At 38.6% G+C, this 22930-nt stretch overlaps 1 protein-coding gene across 2 annotated transcripts in view; it reads left to right on the forward strand.

Annotated features, from left to right (window-relative positions):
• Positions 1–21132, forward strand: part of stxbp5l (syntaxin binding protein 5L) — a 97841-nt gene extending 76709 nt beyond the window's left edge. For both annotated transcript variants that reach the window (XM_029529959.1, XM_029529958.1), the window contains 7 exons: positions 9391–9570; positions 15909–16148; positions 17509–17872; positions 18449–18614; positions 19230–19341; positions 19508–19728; positions 20065–21132. In XM_029529959.1, coding sequence (XP_029385819.1) covers positions 9391–9570; positions 15909–16148; positions 17509–17872; positions 18449–18614; positions 19230–19341; positions 19508–19728; positions 20065–20106 — 1325 coding nt within the window. In that variant the 3' untranslated portion in view covers positions 20107–21132. The remainder of the gene's footprint in view (positions 1–9390; positions 9571–15908; positions 16149–17508; positions 17873–18448; positions 18615–19229; positions 19342–19507; positions 19729–20064) is intronic.
• Positions 21133–22930: the final 1798 nt, after the last annotated feature.

A 22930-nucleotide genomic window follows, 5' to 3' on the forward strand; every position in this document is an offset into this window, starting at 1 on the left:
AGGCCCTCTTCTGAGACAATGGTCAAGTGAAGTCCTTCCAGAGTCAGAGACACACAAGACGTTTCTTCCTCTTAAGCTAGAGAGAGGACTATGTTTCCATTAGAGCAGCTTCAGGTGTGTTAAATTGTGTGATTATTATTGATCTTGATTAAATAAATAAATAAAATATTAAATAAAAAAGTGAAAATAGTTGGACAGATGAGCCTGGATATTGAGTGTGCATTGCACCAACTGTTTTCTCTATATGTACTTGAACCTGATTGAGCAAAATGTGCACAAAATGAAAAATAAGATCTTTGTCACGTCACATCTGAAACTTGCTAACAGATTAACACAAAACAATGAATAAACAGTAGCATTGAGGGAGCCATGAACTTTATATTCAGGAGACAAAATACAGTGACTCAACTATGACTCAGGAATATAGCTTTCATAACTTTCAGCTGTTAAGCTGCAAACACATGAGCAGTATTATTGCATTACAGAAGAGAAAGAACTTCATTTTAAAGCCAAATAGTAAAATGGCACTCAGTGGAGCATGTCATACCTCTGCCCTGGCCAAACAATCCCACGCAAGACTGTCAGAGCCAGATTATTATATGGGTTTGTACCAGATTGTTCAAAATCATGGATGTCAATACCCTAAATATATATATATATATATATATATATATATATATATATATATATATATATATATATATATATATATATATATTATTATATACTAAAGAGGGTTGAATTTCACAATGTTAAGGAAAGCAAATGGTCTGTCCCTGTATCCAGACTAGCACCAACATTCAGTGACAACTTCCTTGGACTCTGGGCCATCATAGAGGCATGACTGATGAGTGTAAACATACCTTTTTGTAAATAATTACAGATTGCCTATTTTAGCCTTTCATTTACTCCCCTTTTTGGGGTTTACTGCACACATCTTCAGGGTGTCCATATTTTTCTACTCAGACCTGTCTATGTTTCTTGTGTCATGAATACTGCAGATTAGACGTAAATGTAATCGTAATAGTTGTTGGTAGAAACGGAGTATGATAATGTGGTGGATTAGTATTGTTCTTAATCTCTCTCCCCTCTGCACTGTTTTCCTCCCTGCAAAACCTTGTTAGCATGTTAGAATCATAGCTTTAGTTTTAAGGAGCTATGCCATATTATATTAGTAATAGGGGTGTAGTTAGGTGTAAGGTGTATTGTATCAAACCGTTTGGTACGGGGTGAAAATATTTACCACGCTAAAGCAAGGTGGACTACTCACCACTCCTTGGTTCCTCCAGGTGACAGAAGCCCTGTATATTGTTATTGAGCCATCATAACAACCTCGTTTGGCATATAGCACAGAGCAGCCTTGCTGAGCTTGAGCTACCCAAGTAAATTTTAGCTAATTAATCTAAGTTTAGTTAATCTTTATTTTAATACATATTTTTATTTACCTACCTAGACCCAGGTGTGTTTTTATTTCAAAAGAACCATAATCTGTTTAACAGTTCAACAGTCTTTTCACTGCTTTATGTTTTTAAATTTCCAAAGGTGACTTTTTTTTTTTTTTTTTTGCATTTTTCTGTACCCAAAATGGCCCGAACCATGATTTCAAAACCAAGGTACATACCGAACTGTGACTTCAGCGTACTGTTACACCCCTAATTACTACTAATTCACTATGAGTTCAGCTGTTTGTTTCCCGTTGAAAACATTTTGAATCATCAGCAGCACTTCTTTGGCTTCATCTTCATGTATTGTCCAGGATACAGAAATCTGTTGCATGCAACTTTTAGCCTTTTTCATTTTTGTCTGTTCTCACTCTTAAAATCTCCTTTGAGCACCTTCTGGAGGACATCCAAACAGGATTATAAAACCAAGACAAGATGTTCTTTTCTGTCATGGCAGGGAGTCTTTTAACGTTGTGATTTTGTCTAGGTCATGGTCACTTTGTCCAGACGCAGGCTTGTCATCATCTAATTAAGGAGATAGAAGAAAAAGACAGACTGATATGGGAAGATAGAGTACAGCACAGAATGCCCAAGTGTGTTTTTCACGCTAACAATTAAACAAAGGAGGGGAAAAACTGATTGTTGGAACAATTATTTTCAACAGATCACAATTTCATAATTACAGCTGAGAACCACAATAGAAATGTCAAGGGTGGTGTGACAGTTGTAGTCAGCCTGATTCCAAGGATTTTGTAGATATTTTTACTGCATAAATACCTTCAATATTAATACTAAGGGTGATAAAATGTATTCAAAATAAATGTAAATTGATTAAAGGTGGGGACAAATGAGACTGCACAGCAGAGAGTTTATGGTTTGTTCCCCCTGCTAAGCATCAAGTTCCGCCTTTCTCTATGGCCATTAGAGGCTGTCTGGCCATTTCCTGGCACACCAGGTGTTCTGTGTCTGTTCCAAGCCATACACAGACTGTGGACAGCTTATTAAGGAAGCCAGTCATTGTGCTGATTCACTCTGTGTCAATAACTGTAGGCATCTCTTACAATTGTTCCACATCTTTTTCCTCTGTTTTTTCTTTTTTCTTTTTCTTTTTTCTCCAATCTTCCTTTTGTCATTAGGCCCAGTAATTGGCTCTTTTGCTCGAAATCTGCCACCTTCCACACCATTCCATTGTTGTCTTTCTCCTGTTTTTTATGTCCTAAGCACTGTTATTTTTGTTAGGGGTTATGAGTTACATTTCCTTTGAGAGCTTTATCCTACGTGTGGCTGTAGCAGGGCACACCGTGGGAGGTAATAGTTAAAACTTGTGTGTTGAACTAAAACTGCAAAACTCAGTGTAACCCTTGGTGGTTTGAAAAAAATTAAAACTACTACCTTTTTTTTTCAAGTACAATATGGCATATTTACCATCAAAGATGAAATTTTATTGTTCTAAATTTTTTTTATTTTGTTAGTTTGAGTTTTTAGTTTAGTTTTGTTTTTTGTTTTTTTTTTTTTTGTCTGAATTATGAAAACACAATGATCCACGCGATAAGCTTTGATACGGAGAAGCGACGGTACATATGGTTCACTTCACTGAAAATTAGTTCTAGTAGCCTGTCAATCAAAGTTAAACAATATTTTCAGATAGATTTGAATTGCCTTATTTGATGCTCCTGTGCAAAATGTGTGCAGAGGTGGTAGTATCGATGTTGTTAATGTGTTCCTTTCAGAGATGGTGGCTCACTTGTTCAGTGGTTAGCACTACAGTACAAAGACATCCATGTTCAGGTTAGATGGCAACTCTAAAGTCCGTAGACATGAGAGTGAATGTGAATCTTTGCTGTAGATTGGTGACCTGTTCAACATATACCCCACCCTTGCCCACTGTCTGCTGGGATTTGCTCCGTCTCCCCCTGTGACCCTGATTGTCAAGTGGTGTATATATAATGGACGGACTATTTATAGCTCCGCAGTTGAGCTGTAAAAAGTCCACATTGACAGTGTCACACCACTACCTGTCAGCAGTGCACATCCACTCTCACTGTTTCCAGTCTTTCTTTTTCTTCAGCCACATGCTTTTGAGCCCATTGTAGGTTCTGAGTCACAAGCATGAACAACAACAAAAAAAACACTACCACATCCGTTACACTCTGCTTTCAGTTTTGCTTTCTGGACTTCTTAGCATGACTGAAATTTAAGAAAAATATTTTTGAAGAATCTGTTTAGACTTAGAAGGGGTGTAGTGAATATTTGGAGATTAAAAAATATACATGTATTAAATTTATCTTTAAAAAAACTCTCAGATTAAAACCTCTAGTGTTATTATAAATTACCGTTGATTAATTGCAGTAGTAGTAGCAGTGACAGTTATAGTTGTGTAGGAGTAGTTTGTGTTGTTCGTGATAGTTGCTCTTAGGAAAACATTTAACTATAATATTGCAGTGGATTAGTGTTTTTCTGAACATTTTTGCTTTCATAACCTATCAACTGTTTTCCCCTCCTGTTACTTACAAGACTCTCCTTTCCCCACTCCAGCCACTTTTTTGTCCCTGATTCCCTGAACTCTGTCTGTTGTTGAATTTCCTATTCCAGTTCATTACCCATCCTCCTTTCACAATGAGGCACGCGTCCTGCCAGAGCCTGTGGCCAGTCTGAGAGCCAGCCACTGCAGTCCAGTCTTTTACTTACTGGACAATGGTAAGAGGAGGGATGTCATACGGATCTCAGCCTCATCATGGACATCTGCCTGTGTTTGTTTGGGGGGTGCATCACTTGTGAGGGATTGGGCAATTGGGTTGTTCTTGGACAGTTGGTTGGTTCACTGTTGCACCGTGCATGCCAACTCTGCTTCCACACTGTGAGCAACATTATAATTCAGCCTTTTCATAATAATTAGTAACATTGGTGGCTTTGTATAGGCTGGCTATGGCTGAATCTTTAATGGTCAACGGCCATCAAGTGCGAAGCTCTATTTTTCACTTTCTAAAAAAAAAGCTAGCAATGCAATTGGAGTAAAACAGAAGTTGATTGTTGTCATTTAAAAGTCCACTGCTGGGGGTTGGAAAATTTCAACGCAACTCAACCAGTAGGCTGGGAACTTTTTAAAAATCCTGCTTTGGGACACTCACGGAGTTGGTGCTACAAACTGGGAGAGGTAGCTGAAGAAAATATAAAATGAGCAATGCCATTATCACAAATTGCAGAATACCAGATATAATTAAGGCCAATATAGAATAAAAATATTTTTAATAATCTGATTTTTGTAGCTGCCATTAACCACCCAAATGTAATCAGATTTGCTTTTGTGGCAATCGTAGCAAAATCAGCCGTCAACCAAGTTGCTTGCAGTGTAAGCTGACTGGGCCTGTAAGGAGTAGACTGATGCTGCTTTGTCAATGTGTTACATGCTTCTGTGCAGGCAACTGTGTTGCATTGTCCTCTGCCCCAGCTGCTGGGTGATAGATGTTGTGATGTTTGTGTGTGCCATCTGGGCTTTGACCTTGGATCCTCCATCATTCAGCAATGCTGCAAGGTAGGCAGGTTTAGGAATAGGAAGGGGTCATTTTTCGGACAGTACGGTCTCCTTCCCTCTCATCAGGGCCTCTAGTTCTTCTTTCTGTTTGATGTTAGTCATTGCACCTTTGCTGGAGCCACATGTCTTTTTCATGTAAGGACAACCTGCAGTGCTTCACCAGTGTGGTGCTCTGAATGTTTCCAGTTGTGTCTTTCTGACTGTGTGTCAGTAAACCCACAATCTCATCTCGCTGTTTTACTAACATATATCGCCATCCCATTTCTAATGCATGGTGCCCACTATATGGCCGGCTGCAGTACTGAAAAAAATGAATCTATCTTGCTTTGTACATTTATCATTATTATTTGTTGAGGCCTGACCAACTACATTAGCCCCATTTGGGATCTCAGCATTCAATATTTAGCATAATTTTGTTAAACATGCAAACCAAGAATATATATATATTTTTTTCTTCTCAAAGCAGCCTGTACTCTCTCCAAATTTACTTCCATTAGCTCATTAGTGTCTTGTGGGTATTGTCTGTGAGAAAACTGTTTACCACATTTGTCTGCCATGATCTGGCAAAGAGGAGAAAAAGAACAAAATGGAGAAAACTCAATGGAACTGTTGGATTTTAATACAGGTTTTAATTGAAGAAGCTTCATCAAAACAAAGTTATTGAAGCCACAGTTAGTTTCCTTAGTTTTAGGGAACAGTATGTGTTCCATCCTGACGTAAGGTACAGACTGCTGAGGTCACAAATGGAGCTGGTCCAGCATTGACTGTTGTCATGTACGTGTGTTAAAATATTGTCCCATAAACATGAAGAAATCAAACTTGGAGTGAAGAGCACTCCAAGCAAGAAACCTCTTGTTATCTTTTGACACAAAGGAATGATGTTTCCCAACTGCCCACATTCAAGTCAAAGGTCCAGTGAGCACAGTTGTAAAAACCTGTGATAACAAATGGTAATACATGCAGTGTTTGGACAGGTATTCATATAAACAGTAAACCATTTTATGAGCAGCAATTGTAGCCACTGAACTGTTAAAGACAGGGGCCATCTGTGTGGAATAGGTTTGTTATGAGGACATTTTCTCTCTCATTGTATCTCTTTGGACTTCATATAGTTGCCGAAGCATTGATTGATGAATTCACTTAGCTAATTAATTCATATTATTCAGCTTTACCTTATATGACCTTTGCTGTGTTACTGCCTACATGGCTCCTCACAGATCATAAGCTGTGTAAATGTCAAAAGGATTTAAAAGGGGTCCTTTTTACAATGGTACTCTGAGGCGGAAGGATTGAAACTCGAGTCAGTATTATTTTTCAAATAAATCAGCCATGGTTACTTTGATGCATTTTCCAAATCTTCAGAGTTACAGAAATGTTGAAGATTGCAAATAATGCAAAGTCATTGTCATGCTCTTCTTTCACCTAGTCTTGAAATTTATCAGGCCCCATGTAAACACCATCCTGTATCGTCAGCATATCAAGTTAAAGAAACAATGAAAGATTGCTTTCTTTTTGAGACGAAAACGGACTCATAACATCTCAACTTCGGCCTTTGCAGCTCTGTACTTGCTGCAAAATGCTTGCAAAATGTTTCAACAAGTTATTTTGTTGCCTCCCATGTCTGACTGTGATTTTTGTATTGACACCTCTGGTGTCTCATTGTTCATCTGTGTTTCCATGTCAGACAACCCAGGCCCTAGAAAAAGCAAAATCAACATATTTCAGTAAAGTCCTTTTTCAAGCTGAATCAGATCCAGGAAACCTCAATACAAATATGTCCTTCCTGTCTTGTTGCAACTCAGCAAGACAATGACTGGTATTTGTAAGACATCTGATGCTTATTTGTGAAATGACAAACAAAAGCTCTAAGTGTTTGAATGTTTCACCAGACAGTTTTCACTGGGTGCTACTGATGTTGCAGAAATATTTGGGAACACTGGCCTGGGACAAAAATAGAGCATGCATTTTGAAATATGCCTGCCATGTGCAACTGCACCAATTTGCATGTTTTGGTTCTTTGTTTATTTGAGTGGATCCTATTTTTAGTTTTTTCTTTCTTTTTTCCTTATTCTTTGACTTACATTACAGTTATTTTTTAAATGATTTCTAATTTTTTATTTGAAAAGATTAACCGGTGCTTTGTTTCTTATTCTTATTTTTTTTCAGTAAAGGGACCCGGCAGAAAGTTAAGTCTGCCAACAGATCTTAAGACTGATCTTGGTACGGTAGGCGAAAGCCAGCAGTTTTCACTTGACTTTCTTTGCGTCATTTAGTTTATGTTTTGGTCCTGTTTTCTAGGCTTTTGTGTTGCTTTATTAGTTTTTATTTCCTGTCAGAATTTATTCTTTCAGTTAACCTGCCTCTCTCTAATTCTGCATATTGGACTGTCGGCCTGATTTAGTCGTCTATTTTGCCCCTTTAATCTTTTTCCTTTAAGTCGTCTGTATTATTTCTTCTACATTTTGCAAGTGTTTATAAAGGTGATTTCTAATTCATGTCATATTCAAATTTGAGGCTTTCTATTGCTCTGTCATGATTGGTGCATCTTCTGAGTTTACCCAGCCTTTCTTCCATTGAAACCCTTGCTTTCCAGTGATTGGATCACACGTGACCTCTCTCATTTTAACTGGATCATACTGTCTTCAGTAATCTTTCTTTTCATCGTAACTTGATCATCTGCATTACAGATACTTAGCTTTCCCCCATACATCTGCTACATACACATTACAAGCTCAGGTCTCTCTTTGCTCTGCTTCTGCAGTGTCACACATGCTGTACCTCTAAAAACTTCTGCTTCGCACATGCAAAATGTGCCGGTACTTGCTTATTCCTGTTACTTGCTTCAACGTATAACTTTATTTTACCTGACATGGGGGAAAAAACATGCTCTCATTCTTTGTCAATTCTAAAGCAGCACATCAACACCAGGCCATTTTGTGTGGTTCGAGTGTGCCCCTGAAGTGTCACTGGGATGTATGTTGTCAGTAAAAGGACAATAAAATTGCTTTAGTTAATAGCTAGAATAAGAATATCTTTTGTCGTAAGGAATGTGTTATCTCGACAGTCTGTGTGCCTACGTGTGTTTTTGTGTGTAACAATGCTTATGTGGAGTAATCTGCGTGCTTGATGAATGTGCGTTTGAGGATTATTTCCACTATGCAGTTTCCTTCAAAGTTGCATCTCTGTTTGAAATTCACTGTAACAAAACATTAAAACAGCTCTAGCATTGATTGACCCACGATTACCCTCAGTTTCAAATCCATACATCTCCTCAGCCTGTCCTGCTGTGAAACGTTGAGTGTTGCACGTAGACTGGAGGGCTCCCTGGAGATTTTCATCTTCACTTTGAAACTGAATCTTTTGTCTAGGATCTGACCAGCAGACTGAAGTTCTTAGGACAGTCATGTGATCAGAGTCTAAAACTGAGAGGGTCACTGTTTATTGTTTTTATAATTTTCACAATGCTGAATATCCTCAAACTTCTTGAGTTCCTACACACGTGGAAAGCTTCAATCACACCTGGCTGTGAAACCCAAATCTTTTTAACTTTAGCTATCTCCACCAGTCAGTGCATTCTTTTATGTACTTGTCAGTGTACTCAGCTGTTTGATACTGTTATTTGCTGTTCCTGTGGCAGCCAGTTTTGGCTCACCAACTAGATTGCAAATAAGCATAGGCTGCACTCAAGCCACAAAGCGCTGCTCTGCTTTTTTGCAATATGGTTTGGCACTAAAAAAACTATTTTGCTCACACACTGTCCATGCAGTAAGGGCAAAGCTTCCAGCAAATTCCATTGGAGGGAAATACCAGGTAATGTCAAATGTTTACCTGTCAGAATCCTTGGTAGCTGATGTTTTCTAACAATCACAGTTTTTAAAAACAAGAAACAAAGTGGAGATGAAACAAGCCTGTTTTCTTTTTGATTGATTTTTTGTATTTCTTTCCTGGCACAAAGTGGGTAAAACTGCATTTGTAATTTCCTCTGTGTTCTACTCTTTTTTTTTTTTTTTTTAACCCCAGCATCTTTCTCTTCCTTGCTCATACTTATTTAAAATCAATCCCCCTCACCCTACTCTTTGACAATCTTATTTACAACATTGGCTTGCTTCTCTAACACTGCAAAACTTTCTGTCTTCATGGGTCATCTAAAATACTGCTGAACTGAAGTTTTTGTTTTGTTGTTGCTGTTTTTTTTTTAAGGAGAGCAAAATCTCTTATGAGCGTTGAGACTGCTCCAGACTTGCCTCTGCCTGGTGGCAGATTCCTCCCCCGGTTTATAACAAGCTCATTCTTATCCGCTGTCCATTCTCTAAATGACTTGTGATGATGGATATTGCAGTAGTGGATGAGAGTATGTTTGAAAGTTTCTTTATATCCCTCTTTGTATTGTTTGCTAATGCTTTGCCGTTGTTACAGATCATGTCAATGGACATTGCACTAGCCCCACCTCCCAGCCGTGCTCAGTGGGGAAGCCTCGTGTCCCAATGGGTCCCGAGGGACCACGGCTTACCCGTAGAGGCCCTGGCCGACCGCCCTTCCGCAAGGCCCAGTCTGCTGCTTGCATGGAGATCTCTTTGCCTGTGTCCCACACTGAAGGTGTGTGCTTGTTTTCCCAACTCCCATCCTTAAGCATCTGTAACATGCCCACCTTCCCAAAAAAGTGCATGCTATCCTCTCACTCTTGGGTAAGTGGATTAAGGCACGAGACATGGTTGATGCAATGCAAGTTAGCGCCATAAAAGTTTAAATCTTTATGCAGTTGCCAAGACTGGAGCTAGCACAGAAAGCAAATAAATTAACAATTTTCATATGTGGTTGATATAAGCATTCATAATCATCATCATCATCAAATTGCAAATTATTTGGTAAACATAAAATGTGTTATGACATTATTGTTGTGCATTCTTAACACCATAGGCCATTTGGAGGCATCACCAAAAGAATATCAGATAATGTTATTTTGCACTATTTATTTTTATTTTTTGAATGAAAAAAAAAACAGCCATTCCAACTATTTCAAAGTGCCAAATTAAAAACAATATGATTTTTGTTTATCATCCAAAACTTTGCAGTGACTTAACTGACAATCAAAATGTGTTACCAAATGCACATTAGCTTCTGCTGAGATATCGTCACACCAGTAACAACTAATTCACATCTGGATATTTATTTGTCCAGGTTACTGTAAACACATTATTCTGCAGCTTGCATTAGCATCAAAGAATAACATTTGGACTTATCGGATGCAAGAAACTCTCTTGCATTGTGTTCCTTAATACTATTGCTTGTCTTGACCATGTCCTACGCCTGAAAGTTAATATAATTTTAACTAACTGATTTTCAGCCCCTTTCTTTATTTTCCTTTTTTTCTGCATCAAAATGGTATCATGCAACTTTGAATGCAACACTGATGTGCTTGAAATTAATGCCAAAGTATTTTTCCATCCAGTCGTAACATGGTGAAATAGTTTCTGCTTTTATTTTGTCATATCTTTTCTCATGAACAGATTCTGCATGTTTTGTGATTTTGAAAACTGACTAACAGAGCAGACAGGAGGTTTGTGTAATGTGGCCACATGTTCCAAGTTTCTCAAAATACTAGAAAATTTGAGTATAAGGAAGCATTTCATATTTTTTATTTGCAAGTGAGGATGTAAAACTTATTTATATTACCAGAACATTTAAATAGCTCTGTGAACACAGATAACAGAGGTGAATAAGTGGTCCAAGACAACCATTTAAGCATGATTCACACTCTAGTGTTTGACATTCTCATCGACAGAGCTGACATTTCTTTTTTTCCACTTGACCTCTTTCTACTCATACCCTGACTTTGACTTTACTGTCCAAAATGAATAGGCAAAATACGCTCCATATCCCATGGAAATCTGTGTGTGTGCATCTGTGTGTGTGTGTGTGTACACAACGTTGTGTGTAGTAGAAGGATATTTATGTATTTGGGAGTGTGCTCTCTGTCTACTGTATCACCTGCTAATCTGAATTATTCTAAATAGTAACTCTGAATAGCATTAGTATTATTTTCAGCATTTGATAAACTGTCTCATCTTTAGGTTTGTGCTTGGTTTTGTTGTTGTGTCTTTCCAAAATTGATGATGGCAAAAACAAAAGCCTAAATTAGAATGCCAGGGTTTTAAGAGTTGGGTTAGGGTTAGAGTTTAGGGTTAGAGTTTAATTAGACAGTATGTATGAAATCCTGCCCTTAATCTGTCGCTGCCAAGAGGCACACATCAAGACACCCCTGTAGGACCGATATTAATTTTGAATAGCTTCCCTCTTAAACAATAGTAAAACACACATCTCTCACCTTAATAAGACCCCTTATATTCACCTTCAATGTCAAACATTTTATTTCTCGCCATACAGTATTAGTCAAAAGTTTGGACACACTTTTTCATTCAAATGAATAGGAAAGTGTTTCCAAACTTTTGACTCGTTGTGTGTGTGTGTATATATATAAGAGAAGACAGAAAAGTTGTTTAACGTTTGTATTTAAAGTGTGGGAAATCTGCATATGCCATAGCAGGAATTCATATAGAGCAATAATAAGATTGAGGGCAGTTATGATAATACTGTTCATATTATGCTACATAAACTCATATTCGCAAAGGAGACTACTCTTGTAGAAAGCTCTGGCCGGGCAGTCACTCATGGGCCTCCCTTTATTTGCTTTTAGTCAGGGCTCTGTCAGATTAACAGATGTCTCAGTTAGGGGTCAACGGGCTAATCTCTTCTTAGAAAACTGTGATGGCGACGGGAATGTCAGTTACTTTGACTGTAAGATTGTGTTGACATTCCCTTCCTCTTGCTCTTTTTTCACATCAGATGCTGTGCAATATTTGTGCAAACCAAAAAGGTTTGAGCAAACATGCTGGTGCAAAATGTAGATGCTAAATAATAAACAGGATAGGTCCAGTGTCAATTTCATTATATAACATGGACCTGGAGCCAAGAGGGAAGGAATTTTTCATCAGCTGAATGTTTTATTAAAGTGGCACTAGCTGCATTATAAAACACATTGGCGCAGATAAACAATGATTCTTCTTTTCCACTGTTACTATTGAAAGACTTAGAAAATATCCTTTAGAAATATCCATTCTTTCATAATTTACCATTAACTATCTGGTAATCATAGATTGTGTTAACTTGGCATGGAAGCATTCAGCAAGAAATTTGAGTTCAGGTGTATGGCAACATTAACGAGATAAAGTTCTGACCTCCACTGAACAGCAGCTTTATTTAAGTAAGAATTGAGATAATTATTGTCAGAAATTCAGCAGCAAGGAGAAAAGAAGTCCAGCATTTTGTCATGCTGGACTGCAATGTTTCTCTCACTGCTGTGGACAAGCTTGTTCAGAACAAAATACATAGAGGGAGGGAGTGCAGTCCTGCTCCTGTCTGATCCTAAAGAACCCTGTCATCATCTGTCTGAGGGATAACCACCTTGCCTCTGTGTCTCTTGTGATTGAAGTCTTCCTGCTTGAATAGTGCTGAAATGGCTTGGAGTAGGTGAGTCTGGCTTTAATTAATTTACAGTTGTCTTCAGAGTCCAGCATCAAACATGGTCAGACAAGTATGACAGGAGGATCTTTGTCTTCTCCAGCAAGTGAATTTCAGTGGAGAGAAGATGTTGTTAGACAGGCAAACTGTTAAAGAATTAATGCTTTTCAGCCATTTGTACACACCCCAGTGCAAGGATTCTATTTTATTTGATCCAAATGAAATTCTTCTCCATTTCGGTAATCAGTTATGATTCACCTGTCTACTGAGTCATTTGAATGTCAGTGCATACATTTTCCCCAATGTGGAGACATCACAAGCTTTTATCTTGACCAAAAGGTCAACCTGGCACACAAGATATTGTATAATCAGCAGCTTGCCATGAAGTTTCCTCGTGCCTCTAACACTTCCATGCTGTGGGATGTAGTGAATATTTAACCCACCACACAGTATAATTCACTAAAACCATGTACCAGTTGAAATATGGTTGTCTTTTTTTTTTTTCTTTTAAAGAAGTCTGCGGATGCTTTAATGTATGTTTCTTATGCGTGAGAATTGGCTTTTTTTCTGCAGACTGTTATATATTCCCTGACTGTTTACTACCTTTGGCACTGTGGCTTATCAGTTGCACTGGGTTACCACAGTGAAGAGCCAGCAGGATCACTGGAATGATTAAACGTCAATGAGCGTTGCAAGAAATGAGGCCGATCTTAATGGGGCTTCCATACCAGGGTAGAAGACAGAGGAGGGAAATGGCAGGGGAAACCAGACTCTTTGTACAGTAAACATGTCCAGACCTGATATAACGATTAGGCAGCACATCCATGAAATATTTAAGATACACTTGTGCAGCAGTTGGATTTTCTAGGTTGACATGGTAACCAAGCTGTTAGTGTCTTGTTAAAAGCAGGAAAATCTATAATATTGAATGATTGCATTATCAAGTAATTAGTTTTGTATAGAGAGAGGTGTTGTGTCACAGTTAAAACCTTAAATGAAGAATGAAGTATCACCTACACTCAGGGAAACCCTTAAATTAACCTTCAAACTAAATGATGGTATTAATTTAAGGTACTATTTAAGAGACAATACTGCACTACTGTATTTTACTGCGCTATACTGGCATACTGAGGTGATACAGTAACTAACTGGCAAGGAGCTGAAGAGATTTATAAAGGACTCCCAATCTGCACCCACACATTCCTATGATCATGCTACCAGATTTGGAAAAAAAAAAAAAAAAAAGATGAATCCTGTATATCAAGTTGGATAAACGTAATCCTTTTTACTGGTAAAATAGTTCTTATTTAGATCGAAGACTGCTTGCTGCTCAATCAAGTACACAATCCACAATCCATGTTTTACATTTCTATTAATTGATTTTAAAGCAATATTAGTCAGAAAGCTCAATTTATGGTCATGATTTATATGTTTGAACAGTCATTTATACCCAGCCAGCAGGTGTCTGTCCTTGTCTCTCTAAAGTGTGTATGGGAATATATGCATGTACCACTGTAAAAATCTGGGACTTTGTCTGTCTCACCTCTCCAGATCGTCTGCTTTTCCTTATCACCTCCCTGACACTGCCCTGCCCACCTTTAGCTCCCTGTGAAGGTGCCCCAGGAGCCCCCATGTCCTGCCAAACTATCACTGTGTCTAACTTTCATTAGCCAGCAACCCACAGGCTCGTTCATGCAGCGTAAACATACTCCAGCAACACACAGCTAAACTGAACTGCAGCTTTCCAGACTCAAAGCAAAAAGCTATTTTGTCTTTTGTGGCTGCCAGCATTGCACAGCAGTGTTGTCACAATACCAGAATTTGGCTTAAATCATCGAGATATACTGATACTCCTCTAATATGTTATTCAGAAAACAGCAAGTAACAAATAAATGTAATGGCTTTTGTAGTACTGGATTATAGTTAGTTATAGTTAACAGTTAAGGTAACCAGTCTGTAAACTGGTTTACTTTGGCTTTTTGTTTGTTGTGCAACAGTGCTGTACAATAGCTCTTTATTCATCAACTGGGACCAAATAGTAGTGAGAAAGGACAGTGCTGAAAATGTGTTCTGAGAGAAGATGGATTTGCGAGTTGAGGTTATGTGGCTAACATAGTCAAGTAGCCTATTTTTATCAGCGACACACTCTTTCTGTATTTCTTGAAGGAGTCTCTCTACTCTCAGTTGCATCATTCTCTCTTTTCCTTCTCTAAACTGCTGTTCCTCTGTCTATCTTGTGTGTTTTTTGGGGGCCCACCTTTGTGTATTTGTTTCTGTGGGTCATGCCGGCTATGGTTGGGTCTGTGGTGGATAAATAGGTTATGCATCCAGGAGGGCAATGCTTCAGCAGTTACACGGAGTCACTATGTACTCCCACGACGAACACCACACCACCAGCCCCTACAGCTGGAGTGAGAGAGGTAAGAGGGCTTCGGCCACAAACCCAGCTGTTCTGCTGAACTGCTATACATCCGTCCGTCCGTCCGTCCATGCGTCAGTCAGTCGGTATGTCAGTTCGTCCTGTGGCTCTGTTTAATCTAAAGCACACTTTAAGTGTTTGCTCTTGTCCTGAGGTGTAGGAGCAGGGTGATAAATTGCTGTAACAGTGCACAGGGTGTGTTTTGCTGTCAGCATTTTGGCAATACAGCACCCATTTGGAGTTGTTATATAAAGCCTTCTCTGTGTAACATTTGGCTGGGAAGCAGTACTGCACATTGCCAGGCTGTGAATAATTCACAAATGCTGCAATACAGAAATACTTTTTGATGGAGTTTTTAAGTACACAATGGAGGACCTGAATGGATAGAACTCAGGGTTCACAGAGTTTTCAAATTTGGCTCAACTGTTGTGTGTGCATTCTTGTGTATTTCTGTCTGTAAACATGTGAGTGTGCGTTTAGTATGTGCTGTGTATTTGAGTTTGTCACACAGCCGCTGAATAGAATGCCATCAGTGAGCAAAACCAGCGCATTCTCAATTAGCACAGTCAAAAGTGTGCGTGCACACATCTGAGGGTGTTGTGAAAATAGGTACCAGTTCTGTCACTCAGTTTGTGTTGTGTGACAACTGTGCATCTCAGTGTGTCTCTTCTCTGAGGCATTTTCCTATTTATTCCAGTGTTTAACTTGGCACACAAGCTGCAGATAAACCGTGTTCAATTTTGGGAATATTTGCCTCCTACGCTTGATATTACTCTTTACAAAATACTTTTTTCTTTTTAATTTTATAGTCCACCACATTGCAGTGCCCCTGCACCATTCTGTTTCTCTTTCCATAAATATCTGTTCTCCAACACTATTCTTTTTTTCTCGTTTGTTCCTGCCTGTCCCTCCTTATCTTGTCAACCTTACACGTCTCTGTCCTCTTTCATCGTTTCTGCGTGTGCTGTACATCTGTGTTTTGTGGCTGCTACTACAGAGAGTCGTGAAAACTCCTTCAGCCGCTCACGAAGCTCCAGCGTGTCCAGCATAGACCGGGACACCAAAGAGGCAGTCACCACAGTGCAGTTTGGAGAGTCCTACGGCCGCAAGACTGATGCACTTCCCACCCCGTGCTTGTGGGTGGGTACCAGCTTAGGCGTGGTCCTGCTCATCCCAATGTCCATCCCCACAGACCAGGAGGAGAGGATGGACGAACCTGTCACAATTGGACCCAGTGGTAAGGACCGATGAGATTGGGTGTCACAGCAAAGGTGTCACGTATCTTTCAGAGGTTTTGAGTAAGTATAATAGTTTTTCTTCACAAGCAGAGATTTTATTAATATCGCTCACTTTTCATTCCAACTTTCAACTAGAAAATATCAATATCAAATATAAATTTGTGGAAGAATTGCAAACATTGTGCAGTTGTATTAACCAGAAATTGAGAAGGAATGCATTGAGGAGCTCAACATTAAAAATACATATAATTTTACCATTATTCATATTTGTATTCAGTGTTTGAAAACGGTCAAACCAATATATTACAAGTACAGTATTTGGCCTTTTGTAATCCATTTGTTCTCCACATGACTGTGATGTGAGTAATTAGTCTCCAAACAATGATACGCCAGACCCTCACTTTGTAAACCTTGTTCTGAGTAAAGTTTTAACTTTCATTTCAACTCCATGTGTGTTTGACATAAAAGCATCCGTATCAACCAATGAGAAAATGTAGTATTGACACAAAGCCAAGCTTTAAAAACAATAGCAGTTTCCTGAGGCATTAAGGGCACTGTTAAGATGTGTGAGAGGCATTTGAAAGGTTAACTCTCCTTTGCGCTCACATTTACAAACGGGCTTTTAAACCTTCATTAGTTTCAATTCCAGGAAAAATTTGTCATGCATGGGGAGCGTTGATGGGCCTTTGTCATACCTTCACTTGTACTTCACTCTTTGCTCATGGATAGTTTTTGTGGTGTGTTGGCACACTGATTAAACAAAACCGAGCCACTCAGACATGCATTATCAGTCCAGAAGCCCTGCTGTGTGAGAAGAGGTCTCCTTCTCAGTGTAAAAACATCAATTGAACCCAGAATCCAGGCCCTTTGTAGCAGCAGTTGTTCCCGTGAGACTAAGCAAACAAGAAGCGAGCTTATTACTGGAAGGTCACAGACTCTGTTACAAAGAAGAATTGCCAAACAGAAAAGCTAATATCACTGAACCTTCCCCGTGTGTTTTGTGTTGCTGTGGATTCCCTGTGGAGAGCGGAGAGATGATTGTGCAGTAAATGTTGTCTTTAAGAAAAGTGTCAGCATACTCTAGTATAAGTTGAGTAATGGATTACTTTGCAGCTAAGAGTAGATAAATTAAATATAAATATAATATAAATTGAATACAAAAAGTTTTAGTACTGTTTAGCTCACTTTGTCCCTTCATAATAGAATTTTCAATCTCAATTTACAGGTTAAATCCATTTATAGTCAGTGTTGTGTGCACAGCCTGATGAACAAACAAACTGCTGGAGCTTTTTAAATGTTCTTTTTAGATGTCATGCCTTCCCTTGTTTTCCTCTGTTAACTCTACCCAAACACTCTCAGGAGCACTCCTAATGCTTAAGGGTTCAGTTTTGCGCTTTGGCTTCTTGGACTGCACGGGAGCGCTGATTCAGAGTCCTTACGAGGTTTGGCGGGACCACAACACCCCTGAGGACCCTGACCGGCCACGGAGGCGCAAGCTGGTCCACTTTTCACCATCATCCTCCCAGGACGCCTGTGGAGAGGGACATCTGGCTGTGGTGTGCTCGGAGAGGCAGGCCAAAGTATTCTTGATGCCCTCACAGTCTTGCCTCTTTGTCCACAACATCACAGAGTCATCTTTTGTGCTGAGAGCTGACGTGGTATCTGTGTGTAACAGCGTGTGCCTGGCCTGCTTTTGTGCCAATGGTCACGTCATGACACTCAGGTACATACAAAGTTTAGTTACTTTTGTCTTTCTCTAGATGTTTGTGTGATATCTGTGCGCAGTTTAAACTATCATTGTGACTTACCTGAAACTCTTATAATGGATTCTCAATTCCAGGTATATTTCTTTGTTAATTGATATTTTCTCTCAAAGTAGAACTGGACAGCTAATATATTGATTGAGATAAAGATTTGGCCTTCCTGAATATTTAAAGTTGCTTCTGTATAATATTAACCCTTTGCATTGAGGATGCCTTATTTGACACTTCGCATTCACAGGAAAAGTGCATGGTGCAGTACATTAAACTGCAGTATTTACTGGCTGTCTTTAATTTGAATATGCTTGGGCTAATATATCTTTGTGTTCCAAATGTGCCATATCTCTGGATGCAATCGAGAATTACTTCAGTACAGATAAAATGTGACCTGTAACCGCATTGTCTATCTGCATTCTGCTGGGTTGGATAATAATTTGTCCTGTTTTATTGAACCTTCTTTCCTCTGGGAGAACAATTGGGACACGGGATAAAGTCTCTGGTCTCCAACTTGTCTTTTTTTTTTCTGCCCTCTCATCCAGTTTGCCCAGTCTAAGACCACTGATGGATGTCAATTACCTGCCTCTGACAGACATGCGCATTGCAAGAACGTTTTGCTTCACCAATGGGGGGCAGGCACTTTATCTTAGCTCTCCAACAGAGATCCAGAGAATTACATACAGCCAGGAGATGTGTGACAACCTGCAGGTCAGCACCGTAGTCTGTCTGTGTTAGCGTGCTGTGTCTGAACAACATTTCATACTTTTGCTATTTGGTTTTATTAAATGCATCCATGCATGTATTTACAGGATATATATTATAAGGATGCATTTACTGTGTATGTATGAATAAAGTCCCTTCTAAGTATGAACCGTTAAAGGTGGGAGTCTGCCTGACTGACACTAAATAATAAGTAGGTGACATTATCCCCGCCCTCAGCGAAGTCCACAACTCACAGGAGCCACTCAAGTTAAATGTCACACTTGTCAGATGTAGTCTGAACTCCCGGGGATTGATTGTACGGATATGATTTTCTGATTCTGATGTTTTAAAGCATGTGCATCTACACATGGTTATATTAATGTTCATAGATGTTTATTCCTCAGCTCATCACTGCACTCTTGACGACTAAGAGACGTCAGTGGAGCTGGTTACCTTGATGTTGCCATAGTGCCACCTGCAGGCAAAAGGCAGTTACACAGATCAGACTGATTATACTCAATGGATGTACATTAACAGTTTTCACAAGGGTATTCAGAGAGAGAGAGAAAGTGACCAAGATATACATGTTTTGTTTTGTTTTTTTTAATCCATTCATTGCAGGAAATGCTAGGAGAGCTGTTCACACCGATAGAAACACCGGAAGCCCAGAACAGAGGATTTTTGAAGGGCTTCTTTGGAGGAAACGCCAATACCGTTGACAGGGAGGAGCTCTGTATGCAATTTTATTTATATATCCTTTTTAATTAGAAAAAGCTTACTCCAGTATGCGCTAATGCTACCTTAAAGATAATTAATCATCAAATTAATCTTAGGAATGAGCTGAATCCAAAAGTTTAAAGGGTAATAATATCTTCTCTTTTACCTGATGTTGGCGGCAGTTGGGGAGGCAGCAGCTGGGAAGGCGTCCCGCAGCCTGGCACAGCATATCCCTGGGCAGGCTGGGATGGAGGGCATGAAGGTGGCGGCTAGTGGAGCTGTGGGTGAGATAGCACGTGCACGCATTGCTCTTGATGAAAGAGGCCAGAGGCTGGGGGAACTGGAAGAACGAACTGCCCTCATGATGACAAGTGCAGAAACTTTCTCCAAACACGCTCATGAGGTAAAAACAAGAATGGAGCAGTAATGAAGTAAATGTTAAGGAATGCCTTATGCCTTATGTTGTGAAATTAAATGTATAACAGTGTAAGGTAAAATAATACCAAATTGAAACATAAAATACAAAAATTTGTTTTATTGGCGTTACACTTGGAAAGAGTAAAAAAATTTTGTCATTAAAATTAAAATAGGGTTTAAGTTACAAAGAAACTTTTTTTTTTTTTTTTTTTTAATGAAATGATTGAAATCCTTTCCAACAGGAAGTAAGGCCATACTAATGTATTTCTAATCAACATCAAGTGTATGATATAAATCTATATTTATTTTATTTTATTTACAGCTGATGCTAAAGTGCAAGGATAAGAAGTGGTACCAGTTCTAATTGCAAAGATTGCCCTTGGACTGTGGAGAGCTTTTTGCTGGGACAGGGACTTTCAAGCTACAAATGAGAGCTATCAAAAGAGAGACTTGAGTGACTTTGTCTTTATGGCTTGTGGACTGGCTAATATGAACGACACTGTCACATAAATGAATGACAAGGACGGGCCAACTCCTCATCTAGACACAGTGATGAGGACAGAAAGAAGATGGCAACATTTGAAGGACCGAATAAATTGGGACTGGAAATATCCGGTATGTGTGTGTCTGTGTCTGGGTGTGTGCGTGCGTGTGTGAGTGCCTGTGTGCGAGTGGGTTTTCTGGACCCTCGCTGAGTAGTTACTCAAAAGAAACCAACAAGAAATGCATGATACAAAACTGGATGACTATTAAAAATATCCAACTGCCATATTAAAAAGCAGCATGCTACTTTAACAGGAGAAACAAAAATAGAAGTTTTATTTAATGATGTAAGCCAACCACAGAAACTATGAAAAACTTTATATTTTTTGAAATACTGACAAAAAACTGAATATAAAAAGGGAAATATATACCTGCATTGCTATTAAGCCAAATGTTTTGTTCTTTTTTTTATTTTCTTTATTGGTTCATTTAATTTTTTTAAGACTCAGAAAATATTACATCACACAATATAAATGCACATATTTAGCTTTTTCTCCACACATACAGAATAATACTGAAACTTGATCTTACCTATTACTCTGGGCTGCGGACAAATCAATAGTACTTACACCTAACTCTGCACAGTCTAATCATGCAAATTTAATTCAACTTTTCAGCTGCTGCTACTTCAAAAAGCATCAAAACAATAATGAAAAATGTCTCACTCCCCAATAACAATTGTATGAAAACAGAAAAGATTGGTGTGAGACATGCAAAGGCTGAAAGAGTTAGAAACGCATTCTGGACACAGTGTGTTTATAGCTATAGTATGAATCTATATACTATTCATGTGCCATAAAAAAACAAGATGGGTAAATCCACTCATTGTAAACTAACAAAGAGCTAAAGCAGAAGTCTCCAACTCCAGTCCTGGAGAGCTACTGTCCTGCATGTTTTAGATGTTTCTTGCGCCAACACACCTGATTCAAATGATGAGCTCATCATCAAACTCTCTTGAGTTCTGAGAAGGAGCCACTCATTTGAATCAGGTGTGTTGGAGCAGGAAACATCTAAAACATGCAGGATAATGGCCCTCCAGGACTGGAGTTGGAGACCCCTGAGCTAAAGGGTAGAGAGTAGTAATCACATTTCCTGTTGATCACAACTGATGAGAAAGAGTACTTTGGGTTGGCAACTGGGGGTATTTATTAAAGTCAAGTAAGCCAGTTTTCTTTTTGAAAAAATAAAATGTATACGAGGGCGGGGTTTTTTGACATTTTTAGTTGTCATTGGTTCACTGTTTGAGACTTCAGCTGCCTTTGTCAGATGTACAAGTTAAGTGAGCCATTAGATTGTTTGTGTGTGTGTGTGTGTCAGAGAGAATAAGTCACAAAGATTTAAGTGAACCTTTTCTCAGCTAAAGCATCAAAAATTGACACCGTCTCATTTCTCTTGACCTCAGTCCTTTAAAAGTTGTGGTTTGTGTATTTTCAGCGTTAAACCAGTGCTTTACTTTTAGTGATTGCCACTGTCTATGTGACAGAAATGCAAAGGGGGATGAATCACATCTGTTTAAATGCTTGTGAGTTGTATATCAGTTAAAGTTTCAGGAGAAGTAACAGTATTTTTTTCAGTGATGTTCAGATGTTGAGTCAGTGAAGAAACTATGTACATGTGTAAAACATTTGCAACAATTTCGACTGAAAAAAATGTTTTCTTTTTTATTTTATTTAATATTGTTCTCAATGACTATATCCTCTTGTCGCAGTCCTATATTTGATGGTGAAGGCCTCTCAATGGAAGTCTTGTATGTTAAAACAACAAATGTTTCATGATACATAGTTGTGTATCATATTGTGATTGTGTTGTACAAGTCAATGAATAGACACACGACATGGGAAAACAGCATTAACTGAGCGGGATATTTAGTACTTGTGTATTTGTCTGTATTTTGAATTGATCAGAAAAGCTAAACAGGATTATTGATACACATGTCAGGCCTTTACACACACAAGTATTAACACATGTAATGCATTGTGTCTCGACCTTGATGTTACTCCCACGTAAAATACACACGGCAACACATATGCTGACAGTCTAAAAAATAATAGACACAAGTAAATCTGCATTGATAGTCATCTATCTACTTCCTGTCAGGTTAAAGCTTAAATCGTCTTCAAACTCAATTGCTTTCACCAAACTGAAGTTGCCTGGAATCCAGAAGCGGAGCCTTGTGGATTTCAGAAAATTTCACATGAACTGGTTGACTAAGATGTCTTAAACTTGACAAAAAATAAATGAATATCTCTTCTATCTCTTTACCGTCAATGAAATTTGTGCTCAGTGCAGTTCTATCATTAGCAGAGAAAACACAGAAAGAAAAACTAAAATATAACTGAAAAACAAATAAAAAAAATCTGACTTCTACTGACAGGGTGTTTTGTTAGTATGTTTTTGGTTTTTATATTATCTGTACAGTTCAATTTTGGGTGAAAGGTGAAACAAAAAACGCTAAAACATAAAGACATTCTTGGGATATTTTTCTCTATATGTTGTACCTGTTACTGCTGGTACTATATCTGGCATTCTGACTCTGTCTAAATCACTGGAACTCTAGTTCTTCACACTGTTGTATCCTGAAAAGGCATTTTTTTCTGGTTTTCTCAATAATGGCAGCAAAGTTTGTCTTATTTAAATGGATTCTA

The sequence above is a fragment of the Echeneis naucrates genome, chromosome 21, assembly GCF_900963305.1.
Source record: "Echeneis naucrates chromosome 21, fEcheNa1.1, whole genome shotgun sequence".
Lineage (NCBI taxonomy): Eukaryota > Metazoa > Chordata > Actinopteri > Carangiformes > Echeneidae > Echeneis > Echeneis naucrates.